Source organism: Toxorhynchites rutilus, chromosome 2, assembly GCF_029784135.1.
Source record: "Toxorhynchites rutilus septentrionalis strain SRP chromosome 2, ASM2978413v1, whole genome shotgun sequence".
Lineage (NCBI taxonomy): Eukaryota > Metazoa > Arthropoda > Insecta > Diptera > Culicidae > Toxorhynchites > Toxorhynchites rutilus.
The window spans coordinates 144,842,633-144,859,970 of record NC_073745.1 but is presented as its reverse complement, the minus strand read 5'-3'; the positions used below and the strand labels follow the sequence as shown (position 1 = coordinate 144,859,970).

At 41.9% G+C, this 17,338-nt stretch overlaps 1 protein-coding gene across 7 annotated transcripts in view; it reads left to right on the top strand.

The window, feature by feature from the left end:
- The window catches only part of LOC129764548 (uncharacterized), a 47,826-nt gene that overhangs the window by 24,361 nt on the left and 6,127 nt on the right, over nt 1-17,338 (top strand). For all 7 annotated transcript variants that reach the window (XM_055763748.1, XM_055763747.1, XM_055763751.1 and 4 more), the window contains exons 3-4: nt 7,698-7,897; nt 7,964-8,241. In XM_055763748.1, the coding sequence (XP_055619723.1) occupies nt 7,698-7,897; nt 7,964-8,241 (478 nt within the window). The remainder of the gene's footprint in view (nt 1-7,697; nt 7,898-7,963; nt 8,242-17,338) is intronic.

Here is a 17,338-nt window from a genome sequence, read left to right as displayed (position 1 = left end):
AAATTTACGAAAAATTGATAGTGAAGCATGGCCAACGTGATCTATACACTCTTATCTGATTATAAGCGAAAGCTGAAGATATAATTCCTAAAAATTAAATTTCTACAGCGTTTTTTCCGTGATGCAATTTGATGTGATACACCCTTTAGTTTGTTTATAGCGTTGCTAGGAACAAGTTAACTTTTTTTTTTATCGAAGATTTTTGATATGTCAATTCGGAATGCTTGTCAAAGGGCCAATAAGTGTCAATAAAGACTTGGCGTTTAGAGACAGTTGAGAGATGAAATTCCTCGCAAACGGCCTACGCCGGATTCTCCAGATATGGCCCCGTGTGGTTTTTTCCTTTTTCCAAAACTCAAATTACCACTTCGTGGGGGCCATTTTGATAGCATTGAAGACAAGATGAATTCGCTGCATCAACTGAAGGCAATTTATGAATACAGCTATAAATAGTGTTTCGATGACCGAACAATCATTGGAAAAAGTGTATGCATTTTCTTTAAAAACACAGATTCCCTGTGTATAATTGACGGAATATATTTGATTTGTTACAACAAATTGAAACTGGCATAGAATCTTAGTGCAAACTTACGGTGAGCATGCTGGTAGAAAATCGCAATGTTATGTGGGTAGTTCAATATTTTTCAAAGTGAGAACTTTGATGTGAGGAACAAAAAAACACTGAAAGTGTTTGAAGATGCCGAGAGTTGACGAATCTGTTAAAAGCAAACGTTAAAGAAAACGATTGACCGCATTGAATCCTACTCTGCCCCAAAAACGACTGGAATATTAGAAAAGGCAACACTAAGTGATTTTTCTTCATTCTTCGGCATAAGCTTCGAGTAACCGGTCGTGTGCTGTGAGCGTCTCCGTTGAAGCATTGTTTTCGGTTACCGTTGGCTGTTATTATTTTTTTTTGTCGCCCGGGTGTGCTTTTTTCGCGCGTTTTCGAATTGTTCGAGATATCGTGGAACGCAGTGTGAACTCGGAATTGGTGAGAAAAGCTGAATCGTCAAAGCCTGGCAAGGCCTGCCGGCTTTCAGTTATCGCCGATTTGTCGCCATCGCAGTCGAAGTCGGACATCGGTGGTCAGTTGCACGCACACAATACCAGCGCGATTCGCTGCTAACTTACAGCAGTGTGAAGGAGAGCATCACTTCTTAGTGGTGTGTGATAGTACCGAGCGCTCAAGCGCTCCGACTGAGAAGCAAGCAGCGGTTGCCAGTTCATCAGCACTGGGGTGCATTGTGAATGGCAGAAGGAGGGGGAGGATCTCCAGATATGGAGATCTCTGATGATGACTCCCCTCTGGTTGAAAAAAGTTCTAATAAAGGAACAGCGAAGACACTTAAACGCGTTCCTACATCAGAGGATGTTTCGTCCGGGGACGAGTCTGCTAACTCTAGCAAGCCCCCCTCTAAAAAACCTGCAAATACCTCCTCTCCAACCCCCCTCGCTCCTACAACAGCTCAGATTTCGCCTCCCCATCCTGTTGTCCCCGATCCCCTTCAATCCTCGTCATCTCCTTCTCGTCCTGTAGTCTTCTCTCCACGTGTCAAGGTCTATCCTGAAGATGCACCTGGAACTGGTCCGTGGGTTGTTTTCTTCAGGCCTAAGCCAAACGGAAAAGCACTTAATGTTATTCAGATCATGAAAGATCTGGCAAGATACTCCTCCGTGACAGAAATTTCGAAGGTTAGACCGACCAAACTGCGTGTTGTCGTAGCTGATCGGAAAGACGCAAACGGTATTGTCGTCGACCAGAGGTTTACCCTGGAATATCGTGTCTACGTGCCTTCCCATGACGTAGAAATCTCGGGGGTGATAACCGAAACGGGTCTGACGTGCAAATCAATTATGGAAGGAGATGGCAGATTTAAAAAGCTGCCTTTGATTAAGGTTAAAATCTTAGAATGCCGACAACTCGGAAAAATCTCCCAGGAAGGGAAAGAATCGAAATTTACGCCGTCCGACTCGTTTAGAGTCACTTTTGCTGGCTCCGCCCTCCCTGACTACGTTATGGTGGACAAATTGAGGCTACCGCTGCGACTCTTCGTGCCAAAGCCCATGACTTGCCTGAAATGCAAGTCAGTTGGTCACACAGCAGCTTACTGCGCCAACAAGGAGCGCTGTGCCACTTGCGGAGAGCAACATGTGGACAAATCCTGCAGTGCGATTGAGCAAAAGTGTCCATATTGCGGAGGAACTCCGCACGTGCTCTCGGCTTGTGAAACTTACAAGAGTCGCTGGGAGAAGCAGAAGCGCTCTTTAAAGGAACGCTCGAAGCGCACTTTTGCGGAAATTTTAAAGGGCGCTTCTCCATTGGCCCAACAGCAACAACCTTTAACCGCAAACAATGTCTTCGCTTCGCTGCCAGTTGACGAAATGGAAGCGGATACAGCTAACGAGGGCACACCGTACATCTTCCAAGGGAATCCCAGGCGCAAAAATGTGACCACTCCCAAAGTTCAAGTACAAGCCCCTCCGGTTATACCCTCTGTTAGCATGCCTAAAAAATCGAGTGCAGCGGACAAGCAAAATCAGGTTCCTCCTGGCTTCCGTGGGAATAATTCACCTTCGAACGACCCAGCACTCGAAGGAACATCAAAAACCCCAACTGTCCCTATTTTACCGTCAAGTTCAACTTCCCAATCGGGATTTATAAAGTTGACTGACCTTGTGGCTCAAATCTTCACATGCTTTAATGTTTCCGACTCCATCAGAACCATTGTCATATCAATGCTTCCAGTATTAAAGACAATTTTGCAACAATTGATGCAAACATGGCCCCTCCTTGCAATGATTATCTCTCTTGATGTCTAATTCAAATAGAGAGGTCGGAGATATCACTGTTTTACAGTGGAATTGTCGTAGTCTTATCCCTAAATTGGATACATTCAAATTTTTAATTCATAAGTTCAATTGTGATGTTTTTGCTCTGTCCGAAACTTGGCTTTCTTCGCGAGATGATCTCTCTTTCCACGATTTTAATATTATACGCTTGGACCGTGATGACAGATACGGAGGGGTGCTATTGGGGATCAATAAGTGCCACTCATTTTTTCGAATTGACCTTCCACCTATTGGAGGGATTGAAGCTGTTGCTTGTCATGCAAACATCAGAGGAAAAGACCTCTGTATTGTCAGCTTGTATTGGCCTCCGAGAGCTGCGGTTAGCCGCAAGCAACTTGTTGACATGTGCTCACTCCTTCCTGAGCCACGATTGATCTTAGGAGACTTCAACTCTCACGGAACTGCCTGGGGGGAACAGTACGACGACAATCGTTCACTGTTGATATATGATCTTTGTAACAGCTTCAATATGACACTTTTGAACACTGGGGAAACAACACGTGTACCTAAACCTCCTGCTAACCCAAGTGCTCTTGACCTCTCGCTTTGCTCGAATTCACTATCGTTAGATTGCAAGTGGAATGTAATCCAGGACCCCAACGGTAGTGATCACTTGCCAATCAAAATTTCCATCACCATTGGGTCGAATTCTTCTGAATCTATAAACATGGCATATGACCTTACAAGACACATTGACTGGAAAAAATATGCGGACGCGATTGCTCTAGCCATCAATTCCAGAGATGGTTTACCTCCATTGGAGGAGTATAACTTCCTTTCTCGTTTGATCTATGACAGCGCGGTTCGCGCTCAAACGAAACCCATCCCAGGTTCCACCATTTCCCGAAGGCCTCCCAATCTATGGTGGGATAGCCAATGTTCCAAGCTTTATGTAGAAAAATCGAATGCATTTAAAGCTTTTCGGAAACGTGGAACCCCTGAAAATTTTCAAACGTATTTAGCCCTTGAAGATCAATTTAAAAACTTAATCAAAGGGAAAAAACGTGCTTATTGGCGAAACTTCGTGGGAGGTTTGTCACGAGAAACGTCAATGAAAAAATTATGGAAAGTGGCTCGAAACATGAGAAATCGCTCTTCATCGAATGAAAGCGAAGAATATTCACATCGATGGATTTTTAATTTTGCACGGAAGGTTTGTCCTGATTCCGCTCCTGTGCAAAAAATTGTTCGAGATATACCACAAGATAGGTGCGATCTTGATTCCGAGTTTTCGATGGTAGAATTCTCTCTTGCTCTCCTTTCATGTAACAATTCTGCTCCGGGATCGGATAGAATTAAGTTCAACTTGCTGAAAAACCTCCCTGATGTGGCGAAACATCGCTTGTTGAATTTATTCAATCGGTTTCTGGAGAATAATATTGTTCCAGATGATTGGAGACAAGTACGAGTTATAGCTATTCAAAAACCCGGAAAACCCGCGTCCGACTTCAATTCGTACCGCCCAATAGCAATGCTGTCTTGTATACGGAAATTGTTGGAGAAAATGATCTTGTTTCGCCTTGATCGATGGGTTGAAACGAATGGCCTACTCTCAGATACACAATATGGGTTCCGCAGGGGCAAGGGGACGAATGATTGTCTTGCGTTGCTTTCTTCAGAAATTCAAATGGCTTACGCCGGAAAAAAACAAATGGCTTCAGTATTCTTGGACATAAAGGGGGCCTTTGATTCTGTTTCAATAGAGGTTTTGTCAGACAAATTACACTCTCGGGGTCTTCCGCCTCTATTGAATAATATTTTATATAACTTGCTTTGTGAGAAGCATTTGAACTTTTCTCACGGAGATTCGGCAGTAAGTCGGGTCTCTTACATGGGACTCCCCCAGGGCTCATGTTTAAGCCCCCTTTTGTACAACTTCTATGTAAGCGACATCGACAATTGCCTTACACAAAATTGCAGCCTAAGACAACTTGCAGATGATGGAGTGGTGTCTGTCGTAGGATCAAACGAATCCGACCTGCAAGGACCCTTACAAGATACTTTGAACAATTTTTCAACCTGGGCCATTGGGCTAGGGATCGAATTCTCCACGGAGAAAACAGAGATGGTGGTTTTTTCTAGGAAGCATAGACCAGCAAAACCAAAGCTTCAACTTTTGGGTAAACCGATCACTCATGCTATGTCATTCAAGTATCTTGGGGTCTGGTTCGACTCCAAATGTACTTGGGGGGCCCATATTAGGTATCTGAGTAAAAAATGTCAACAAAGAATAAACTTTCTCCGTACAATTACCGGCACCTGGTGGGGAGCCCATCCCGAAGATCTTATAATGTTGTATCGAACAACTATTCTCTCAGTGATGGAGTATGGCAGTTTCTGCTTTCAATCAGCTGCCAAAACACACCTCGAGCGAATTCAGTATCTTTGTCTCCGTATCGCGTTGGGATGTATGCCCTCAACGCATACCATGAGTCTCGAGGTTTTGGCAGGCCTACTCCCACTAAAAGATCGCTTCAATTTATTATCTCTTCGGTTCTTCATCCGGTGTAAGGTCATGAACCCATTGGTGATCGGAAATTTTGAGCAGCTGATCGAGCTAAATTTTCACTCCGGATTCATGAGTTCATATCATGAATTCATCTCCATGCAGGTTGATCCTTCTTCGTATATTCCCAACCGTGTTTGTTTCCCTGACTACATCAATTCCTCTGTGCATTTTGATCTGTCCATGAAGCAAGATATCCATGGATATTCAGATTACCAACGATCGAGGATCGCTCCAACGATCTTCGATGAAAAGTATGGGGGTATCAATTGTGATAATATGTACTTTACTGATGGGTCCACTATAAACGAGTCCACAGGATTTGGAGTGTTCAACGAATTTTTTAGCACCTCACACAGTCTTCAGAATCCTTGCTCAGTGTATATTGCTGAATTGGCAGCAATTCATTGGGCGCTGGACAGCGTCGCCTCACGACCTGTTGAACACTATTACATTGTAACGGATAGTCTTAGCTCTGTCGAAGCTATCCGTTCAGTGAGGCCGGAAAAGCACTCGCCGTACTTCCTTGAGAGAATACGAGAAAATTTGAGTGCTTTATCCAGACGCTGTTATGTCATTACCTTTGTGTGGGTCCCTTCTCATTGCTCAATTCCGGGTAATGAGAGGGCTGACTCATTAGCAAAGGTAGGTGCGATTGAAGGCGATATTTATCAGCGTCAAATCGCCTTCAATGAATTTTACTCTTTAGTCCGTAAAAATACCATCGCTAACTGGCAACGCAAATGGAACGAAGGTGAATTGGGCCGGTGGCTTCACTCGATTATCCCTAAGGTTAACCTCAAACCATGGTTCAAAAGTCTGGACTTGAGTCGGGACTTTATTCGCACCTTCTCCCGACTCATGTCCAATCACTGTTCGTTAGACGCGCTACTCTTTCGTTTCAATCTGGCCGGCAGCAATATCTGCGTTTGTGGCCGAGGCTACCACGACATCGAACACGTTGTTTGGTCGTGTGAGGTGTATCTTGTTGCCAGATCGAATTTAGAGAACTCCCTTCGGGCTAGAGGAAGGCAGCCCAATGTGCCGGTGAGAGATGTGTTGGCTCGGTTAGACCTTGATTACATGTCCCAAATATATGTTTTCCTTAAATCTATCGATGTTCGTGTGTGATTATCCTTATATCCTTATACCCTCCATTTCTTCCTTTATGAGTAATTGGTCCGCTTGCTATAAACAGGAGAATGAAATGTAAATTCACAATAGATGTACGAATAGATTTAAGAATTGAGTGTGTGTGATTATCAACATTGTAATAATTTCCTTATACCCCATCCTTTTCCTGAGAAAAATATGTCACCCTTCTAATCTCGAGTTCACCGCGAGTAATCGGTTTCCCACATTACTAACCATAGATTTAAGAAAATTGTTCATATATATAGTTTTAAAAATATATTTAAGATTTCGGCTCCTTTAAACTTATGCAACTGAGCCTGTAAAAATAAACGAATTTATAAAAAAAAAGTGATTTTTCTTGATGCCAATGCTCCGTTACATGGAACGATTAGGCTGCTCAATCGGGATCAATCGCCAACTACGATTCACCAGACTTGGCCCCTTCGAATCATAATTTGTTCGTCTTATGAAAATGTACGAAAATGGCTCGATGACTGATTTATCTTGAAAAACAATGTTTTTTTTTTGAAATTCTGAAACGAAGTGAACAACATCACGGGTGTTCTTAATATGAGGAACATTTTCTAGACATGCTTCTTAAACAAAGAATCATCCAGAATAGGTTGGCGTAATAAACGAAAATTGTATGAAGGGTTTGCGCTTATTTCATTTTCGGTACTCTAGCAGCTCATAACAAACAGAATGAATGGAATGCAACGCCACACGAAGAATAATGGCGTGAGCTTATGCACGGATTTTCCCTCTAAATTCACATTTTGATAAATGGTATTACTCAAAACGGCCGTGGATGGATGGTACAGCATTTTTCAAGCGCTTCCCGCCACCCGATGACAATGTGTCGCTCACGTTTTACATACGCGTTGTATCGCTGATATTAATTATAGATGTGATTGACAGAGACATCATGCGGCGAATCATCGTCTGTTGTTTTTTTCGCGTATTATTTTGGTATTATATCCTGCTGACTTAGGTGCGGTTGAGTTCTATATGCTGACGAAGGTGACCCACTGACAGAACGTTTAATTTGGCTGGGTAATCACTATAAATTTGTTGAGTAATCACTATTTGTTGAGTAATCACTATAAATTTCCTAAAACTGCGCTTATTTTGAAGCGCTGCATTTAATGAAATGTGCAATGGATGGAATTTCAAAGAATAATGATGACACATTATTTTTTTTCAGTTACCCAATGCCTTCGAATCACAGAGCTTGACGTGCCGCAGGCATATGTTCTGCAACAGGGGGAGGATCCACCGGAGGACCTCGTGTTGGATTGCGAGTATGATCTGGAGGAAGATAAAGCGAAGGGTTTCGTTCTCAAGTGGAAGCACAACGACCTTCAAATCTACCAATGGATTCCCTCGAAGAAACCCGTAGCCTTCGTAAGTGAATCGATATATGCTTAGATATCCTGTGATGGTCCACTAATTTTCCAAATATTTTTTTAGACATCTTTCAAAGGTCATGTCGATCTGGATTACTCAGTATCGGATGACCGATATCAGAAATATCGTGCCTTGAAGCTGATTAACCCTATGGCAAATTTCACCGGCAATTACAGTTGTTCTGTGCAAACGTACGATGAGAATGAAACCAAGACGGGACACCTGCAAATTATAGTCCCCGAGGCGGACTTCAATCTTACTTATCATCGGGAGAGCAACGGCAGCACTGTCGTCACGTGTGAAGTCAGCGATATTTTCCCGAAACCGCAGTTGTCTTTATTGTAAGTATCGAAAGTGACGCGGAACGTTGACTCAATTCTTCGGATTTTGTTTCACTTGTCATGAAGGATTAACCCAATGACTTCCAATCAGGGTGTACGATATACAACTTTGAATTCGCGAACATTCACCTTTAATTTCAGCAATTATAGTGAGAGATTTTGTTCACATTTTATAGATTTTAGTCCGAAGACCGAAAAATAAATAATTCTGTTTTGAGAAGGCCGAGTCAAATGACTATATGAACGGAATGAAGTTGAAGAAATTTAATGAAAAATGGTAGTTTTGTTTTTATTTCGTAAAACTCAAAATTCAAAAAAAAATTCCTCTTTGTTTTTTTTTCAAAAATGACTTTTTCAAGTGTTCAAGTTCGAAAATTCATAACTTTTGAACTACAGAACTGATTCAGATGATCGACATATTAGATTAAAGCCAATGAGCTAGTATTTTGGGGGAAATATTAAGTCTGCGAAAAAATTGATTTTGTTTTCGTAATTTTTGATTGTATTTGTTTTTTATATTTCTTTTCTAGGTTGAAAAATCATACCGATGGTTAGCTAACCGATGGTCTAAAAATCATTTTCCCCCTTTTTTCAAAAAAAGCCTTTTTTCGAAAATTCATAACTTTTGAACTACTGGATCGATTCAGATAATCGGCAGATCAAATTAAAGTCAATGAGCTTTTTTTTTTGAAAAAATAATTTACTTGCAAAAAAAAATGATTCTAGTCACAGATCTATTCTAGTCGCATAGGAATACTGAACGAAGACAGAAAAGGAACAAAAACCATGTTTGAAAAATCATCACTTAAAAATGAAAAAAAAAACTAATCTCAGATTTATAGATATGTTATGTGAAAAGTCTTCAGTTTTTGAGAAAAAATATTGCGTCCGCGGCCCCGAGACCATGCAAACTATAAAAAGCATATACAATAAATAATCACGAAAACAAAATCCATTTTTTTCGGAAGTGTAATATTTTTTCAAAAAAGACTAGCTTAAATTTGATATATCGATCATCTGTATCGGAGCAGTAGTTCAAATATTATGTATTAAAAAAATCATTTTTGGAAAAAAAAGGGAAACAAATATTTTTCGAAAAATCGGTGTATTTTGAAAAATCATAACTTGAAAAAGAAAAAGAGCACGTCTCTGATTTTTGGATATGTTATGTAAGAAGCTTAGCTTCCAAGAAAAAAAATATAGCGCCCTTGGTCTCGAGACCATGTAAACTATGAAATACTATCAATTACAAAAACAAAACTCAATTTTTTACAAGCACAAGCAAATCTGAGAACCACAATATCGGTTTGGCATGGAATGGCTGTAAATAAATACCAATAAAGTCTATAAAGCACACAACAGCAATATTACAGAGACACGAACGGTCTGTGACATCGTGTGCGAGTACACGAGTTATGATTTTGCGCGCTACACTCGACAAAAAAAAATTAAAGGAACAGAGTACGAAGTCGAAATATTTAGGTGATTTTAGATATGCTGGAACTTCCAAAAAAATCAATGCTTCAAGATGAAATATATCATTTTAAAGTAAGAACTTTGAAGTTTTCAAGTAGTTCAAATTTTTATCTGTAGATAACAAAATTATGTTAGTCCACAAAATCTTTAAAATAACAGAATGAAATCGATTGTCTACATCTTCCCGATATTGTTGCCAGCTTCAAAATATAAATAAAAACAGAAATTGCACTCACGATAGCCATTCGGCAGTAGTTCTGTGCGCATGGTATCTAAGGAATTTCTCATGAAATTTAGTTTATTCAATCTGATATATTGGACGATTTGTCAGTTTAGACAATTGTTCACATATTCTAGGAGAGGTGTTCTCCTATCTGTGAATCTGTGGTCGAGTGGCTAGCGGCACCAGAATACAGAATACATTCAAGGCGTGTTATTTGGCATAAGAAATCTCAACTAAATGTTAATTAGAATGATGTAAATATTTTTCACGTTCAGATGGCAAAAGTTCCTCTGGGAACGCTAATGTCATTCAAGATTCAAGACACTGGTGAACCCAGTTTGATTATATATTAGGCTGTCAAAAAAGTCCTGCGGTATTTTTTTTTTAATTTTCATTTGTTCATAAAATTAGTTACAATCATCTGTTTTCAGTCAAATATGCGCCGTTTTGTTCGATGACTTGTTCCCAACGAGATGCCAACTTCATAATACCCCTGTTATAGAAGCTCGCTTCCTTATTGGCAAAAAACTCGGATAGCCAATTTTCACAGGCCTCTTTTGTGGCTAACTTCTGACTACCTAGCTCGTTCGCCATGGACAAAAACAGGTGGTAGTCACTTGGTGCAAGGTCCGGACTATACGGCGGATGCAAAAGAACCTCCCATCCGAGCTCCCGGAGCTTCTGGCGCGTCACCAAAGAAGTGTGTGGCCTGGCGTTGTCCTGATGGAAGACAATGCGGCCTCTGTTTATCAAAGATGGCCTCTTCTTCATGAGTGCTACCTTCAAGCGGTCCAGTTGTTGGCAGTACAGGTCCGAATTGAGCGTTTGGCCATAGGGAAGCAGCTCATAATAGATTATTCCTTGACAATCCCACCAAACACACAGCAGAACCTTCCTGGCCGTTAATGAGGGCTTGGCCACCGTATGAGCCGCTTCAGCGGGCTTCGACCACGACCGTTTGCGCTTCACGTTGTCGTAAGTGACCCACTTTTCATCGCCAGTCACCATCCGCTTCAGAAACGGGTCGATTTTGTTGCGATTCAGCAGCGATTCACATGCGTCGATACGGTCAAAGATGTTTTTTTTGCGTCAACGTGTGTGGAACCCATACATCGAGCTTCTTTGTGAATCCAAGCTTCTTCAAATGGTTAATAACGGTTTGATGACTTATACCCAGCTCTTGGCCGATGCTACGGCTGCTACTATGCCGGTCTTTCTCGGCTAATTTAGCGATTTTGTCGCAATTTTCGACGACAGGCCTTCCGGAGCGTGGCGCATCTTCGACGGCCTCTACACCAGAACGAAAACGTTGAAACCATCGTTGTGCGGTGGAAATGGAAACTGTATCGTGTCCATAAACTGCACAAATTTTATTGGCAGCTTGGGATGCATTTTTGCCTTTGTCATAGTAGTACTGTAAAATATGTCGGATTTTCTCTTTGTTTTGCTCCATATTTGCGACACTATAACTCCAAACGACTTAACCAAACAAAACACTGTCAAGGACTATATTATAGCAAATATACCTTTCCAACAAGCTATAGTATGACTCGATACAATGAATACAACTAGAACTACACGCTTACAATGACACCTCGCGGAAATACCACAGGACTTTTTTGACAGCCTAATATATCATCAATACAATTGTGAAGTTTTAACGGTCCTTCGTATCGACAGGATTAGATATTCATGATTAACGGCTCAATGATTTTAGAGTGTTTGTTCGACACGAGATTTTGAAATTTTCACCCTAATCAGTATTAGACGTGGATCAAAATTTTGTCGAAGAATGTTCAGCCGATTTGCACTGTGGGACACGCGTATTCTAGAATCACTGCTTGACATCACTGCCGTATCGTAAGCATCCCGTGTTTTTATTGTGCTGTTTGTTCATCGATATTACCGTTACAACGCCGTCCGAATTTCAATATTCCATCTCCACATCATTATTGCTGCCTGATCGCTCACATGAGCCTGAATCGACAATCAGTCAGATAGGGTGATTGAATTTTATTGAACTAGAACTTTGTCCATCTCGCCTCTCTCCTCCTGCACATTTTTTTTTTTTATCCAAAATATATATTTTATTAAGGCTCATATGGCGTCAGCCTAACGGGGCCGGGAGTTCAATTTTTCTACAATGTTTGCTTACAACTATGTTAGTAATATGTAACCTATTACTCGCGGTTGGCTCGAGGTTAGTATTACAAGTGTTCTCATAATTGGTATGTTGCAGTCTTCGATGCTCTGTACGTGTGCCCGACACGGGATACCTGCTATTGGGATGCAGCTGACCATTAATCAGCAACGCCCCCCTAGTCTGTACCCCATATCTAGCGTGGTGCGTCTTTCTCGACTCGAGGAATCCAGGATAGAATGGTCACTAGCCGGCGCAATCATCAGCTCGTGTAGAGTTGTCATAAGCGGTACAACCTTTGGCTCTTGTTGAATGATCAGTGGACTGCACAACCTTTGGCCCGTGTATCTGTAAAGAGTGTGTGTATGTATTGCCGCGACTAAGTAAAAGTTTATCGTTTGGATAGGAGGGATATGAAACGGGGACACAACGAAGGAAACATCATTAAACGTTGACATCGGCGTTTCTGAGGAACAGGTATAGATGAAGCAGAAGATCAGGATCCCGGCTACCTAAGATATCCCGGACGGGGATATCCGATTGTCTGCCTTGTGCTCTCAGTGCTCTAGAGAGCTGAGAACGAGCAGCATGGAACCGGATACACGACCAGACAACATGCTCGATGTCGTGGTAGCCATCGCCACAATCACAAAGATTGTTTGCTGCGAGCCCAGTGCGATAGAGATGCGTGTTTAGGTTGTAGTGATTGGACATAAGCCGAGATATCACGCGAATGAAATCACGACCTACATTCAATCCCTTGAACCATGCACTCGTCGAGACCTTAGGGATAATCGTGTGTAACCAACGACCGAACTCATCTTCACTCCACATGCGCTGCCAACTTACGAGCGTATTCTGACGAGGAATGTGGAAAAATTCATTATAAGCAATTTGCCTTTCAAAAAGTGTGCCTTCTGAAGCGCCCACCTTAGCTAGCGAGTCCGCTTTCTCATTCCCCGGTATCGAGCAATGAGAGGGAACCCATGCTAAGGTAATCTTGAATAATTTTTCGACCAAAACACTCAATAGTTGTCTTATTCTTGTTAGGAAATAAGATGAGCATTTATCAAATTTCATTGAGCGGATTGCCTCTATTGAGCTGAGACTGTCTGAAAAAATAAAATAGTGGTCGATGGGCAATGTTTCAATGATCCCTAATGCGTAATATATCGCACCCAGTTCAGCGACATACACGGAACAAGGATCTTTGAGTTTGAAAGAGGCACTGGAATTTTCATTGAAGATGCCGAAGCCAGTGGACCCGTTTATGAATGAACCGTCAGTAAAGAACATTTTATCAGATCTAACTTTCCCATATTCTGCCGAAAATATCGGCGGAATAGAATCGGAGCGTAGGTGATCTGGGATTCCATGGATTTTTTTTCGCATGGACAGATCAAAAATGACAGAGGAATTGCAGAAGTATGGGAAGCAAACTTGGTTGGAGATGCCTGGTGAAGGGTGCACGTCGTGGGTAAGGTACTCATGGTATAAAGACATAAAACTTGACTGAGGAGTCAGTTGGAGTAGATTTTCGAAGTTATCAATCACCAATGGATTCATGATCTTGCAACGGATGAGAAATCTGTAGGATAATTCTGTGAACCGAAGAGTAAGCGGGGGTACTCCTGCCAAAACTTCGAGACTCGTCGTATGTGTCGAATGCAAACACCCCATGGCTATACGCAAGCAACGATATTGTATTCTCTCCAACTTGAGAATATGAATCCTGGCAGCTGATCGGAAGCAAAAACTGCCATATTCTAACACTGATAATATCGTTGTTTTGTACAACTGAATGAGGTCTCCTGGATGGGCACCCCACCATGTTCCGGTAATTGTTTGGAGAAAATTGATTCTTTGCTGGCATTTCTGTTTCAAATATGCAATGTGTCTCCCCCAGGTACATTTAGAATCAAAATATACACCCAGGTATTTGAAAAACATAGAGTGTTGGATCGTTTTGCCGGATAGGTGAAGCTGGAATTGGGCGGGTTCATGCTTCCTAGAAAAAACGACCATTTCAGTTTTCTCCGTAGAGAATTCGATACCCAGCTTGAGGGCCCACGTGAACAGATTGTTCAGGGTATCTTGCAACGACTTTTGCAGAACGACGGGATTAGTACCCGTGATGGAAATAACTCCATCGTCTGCAAGTTGTCTCAACGTGCAGTCTCTAGTTAGACAATCATCCATATCATTGACGTAAAAACTGTACAAGAGGGGGCTTAGGCAGGAGCCTTGTGGTAGGCCCATAAAACTGTAACGAGAAGATTTCGAGCTGCCATGAGAGAAAATCATGTGCTTTTCTGACAGTAAATTGTACAGGAAATTATTGAGAATTGGTGAAAGTCCACGATTATGAAGCTTCTCTGAGAGAATTTCCATGGAAACTGAATCAAATGCCCCTTTGATATCGAGAAAAACGGAAGCCATTTGTTCTTTGCGAGCAAATGCGATTTGGATTTCAGAAGATAGCAGCGCGAGACAATCATTCGTCCCTTTACCTCGGCGGAAGCCAAACTGCGTATTTGACAGTAAATTGTTCGTTTCGACCCACTTGTCCAAACGAAGTAGAATCATTTTCTCTAACAATTTACGAATACAGGATAACATTGAAATCGGCCTATACGAGTTGTGATCGCTAGCCGGCTTGTTGGGTTTCCGTATGGCTATCACTCTCACTTGTCTCCAGTCATGCGGGACAATATTCAGCTCCAGAAACTTGTTGAACAAGTTCAGCAAACGCTGTTTTGCCAAGTCGGGAAGATTCTTCAACAAGTTGAATTTAATCTTGTCCGACCCCGGAGCTGAATTGTTACATGAGAGAAAGGCAATTGAGAATTCCACCATCGAAAAATTCTCATAATCGCTTTGAAGTGGAATGTCGCGTACGACGTTTTGTGCAGGAACGGTGTCGGGGCAAACCTTCCTTGCAAAGTTAAAAATCCAACGGTCAGAGTATTCCTCACTTTCGTTTGTATGGTTCCAGCCACGCATTTTCCTAGCCGTATTCCAAAGAGTGCTCATAGCGGTCTCCCTTGACAAACCATTGACGAACTTCCGCCAATATCCACGCTTTTTTGCTTTAACCAAACCTTTTAGTTTGGCTTCTAGAGCTTGGTACTTTAGAAACCATTCCACTAATCCAGTTTTCCTGAATTTTTTGAAAGCGGATGATTTTTCAAGGTAGACCTTTGAACACACCCTGTCCCACCAAAGTGATGGAGGACGACGTCGGAAAGTGGTAGCCGGTACACGTTTCTTTTGAGCTTGAAGTGCGCTTTCGTAAATCAAACTCGATATAAAGTTATACTCTTCGAGTGGAGGAAGTTCATGCATTGAAACAATTGCTTCAGATATTATTTCCGCAAATGTTCTCCAGTCAATATTCTTCGTGAGGTCATACGAAATATTGACTGACTCACGAAAGCTTGATTCATTAGCGATCGATAAAATTATTGGTAGGTGATCACTACCGTGGGGATCTTGGATTACCTTCCACATGCAATCCAGGGATAACGAAGAAGAGCATAGAGATATGTCTAGCATACTTGCCCGTGCAGGAGGGTTGGCTATTCTGGTTGCTTCCCCAGTATTCAAAACTGTCAATTTGAAGTTGTCGCACAGATCATAAATCAAAGTGGCACGGTTGTCATCGTAGAGTGATCCCCATGCTGTTCCATGGGAGTTGAAATCACCTAAGATTAACCGCGGCTCCGGCATTGCCTCGATAGTATCAAAGAACTGATGGCGACCTACCGTAGTTCTGGGAGGGATATATATCGAAGCAATGCAGAGGTCTTTGCCATTGATTTGTGTCTGGCAAGCAACAACTTCAATGCCTGTCATCGATGGGAGAGTGACTCTATAGAAGGAGTGACATTTTTTATTCCCCAATAGTACGCCACCAAACGAGTCATTTCGATCGAGGCGAATAATGTTGAAATCGTGGAAATTCAGCTCATCGGCTGAAGAAAGCCATGTTTCACAGAGAGAAAATACATCACAGTTAGAGCTGTGAACTAAAAATTTAAACTGATCTAGTTTAGGAATGATGCTTCTGCAATTCCACTGTATTACAGTGGTCAAATCCTTGACATCTTGCCCTGAATCAGGCATCGAGGGAAATGAACGCTGCCAAAAAACCACATTTTTCTTTCAAAAATGTTCTCACAATCGGAAGCAAACATAATACTATGCTTTTAAGAGGGTCGTTTATATTTAAAGCATTTAAAATGTTGTCCACCAGGTCAGAAAGCGCAAGCAAGCCAGATTGTGGCTGTTGCCTCGACCGCGAAAAAGGAGCAGACGTGTTGGGTGCTGCTCCGGGAAGTGCTGAGGACCCCTGGTGCGTAGAAGAACCGCTTAAACCAGGAGGTACTTGCTTCGGTCTATTCTCAGCACGTTCGATTCGAGTTTTCATTCCAACTTGGGAAGTTTCGGTTTTCTTTCTGGGGAGTGATGGAAAAGAAGTAATTTTTCTTTTCCTGATGGCACCCTGCGATGTACCGGAACTTCCTGCATTGGGAGCGTCAGCAACAGGCTCGTCGTTCTGCAGAATGGAGTAGGGATTGTCCTGAGTCGTTGGAACGGGACTCTTAAGCATTTCTGCATAAGTCCGCTTGGAACGTTCTTTTAAGGAACGCTTGATTTTTTCCCCTCGTTGTATGTACACCGGGCATTGAGTAAGATCATGAGGAGTCCCGCCGCAATGAAGACACTTGCGCTCTTTCGGGCAAGGATTTCCTCGTTTTCCTCCTGCACATTGTTTGGTACGACTCTAAGCTCGCCCGATATTGCCTGCATTTCCCTTATCACCGACTGTCGCCTATTGTATAGCTATTTGAATCGTTTGTTTGAGAAACCCCATAAACGAAATTTTCATCAAAATTCGCTTTTTGGCAGATTTTAAGTCATTGAGGGTACCTACATCGACTATCAAAATTTAGAAAAAGTTGGTTCTACGCTACTACCCTCTTAAATTGCAAATATTGCAAATATTCGTTTGTTTGAGAAACCCAATAAGCCATGTTTCTAATACATATACATAATACATAATAATAGATATACAATGTTGTTCATTGTTTACATCCGATGTCGCAAGAAGCATGCGCAGCTCAACATAATCGGAATGCCTTTTGATTTTGATTGTGACCCAGACCTGACCGTGAAATGTAAGCGTAGTGTTCGGCGGGCAACAAAAAACAAAGCGGAAGTTTTAAAAAGGGCAAGAGTCAATGAAAAATACACAG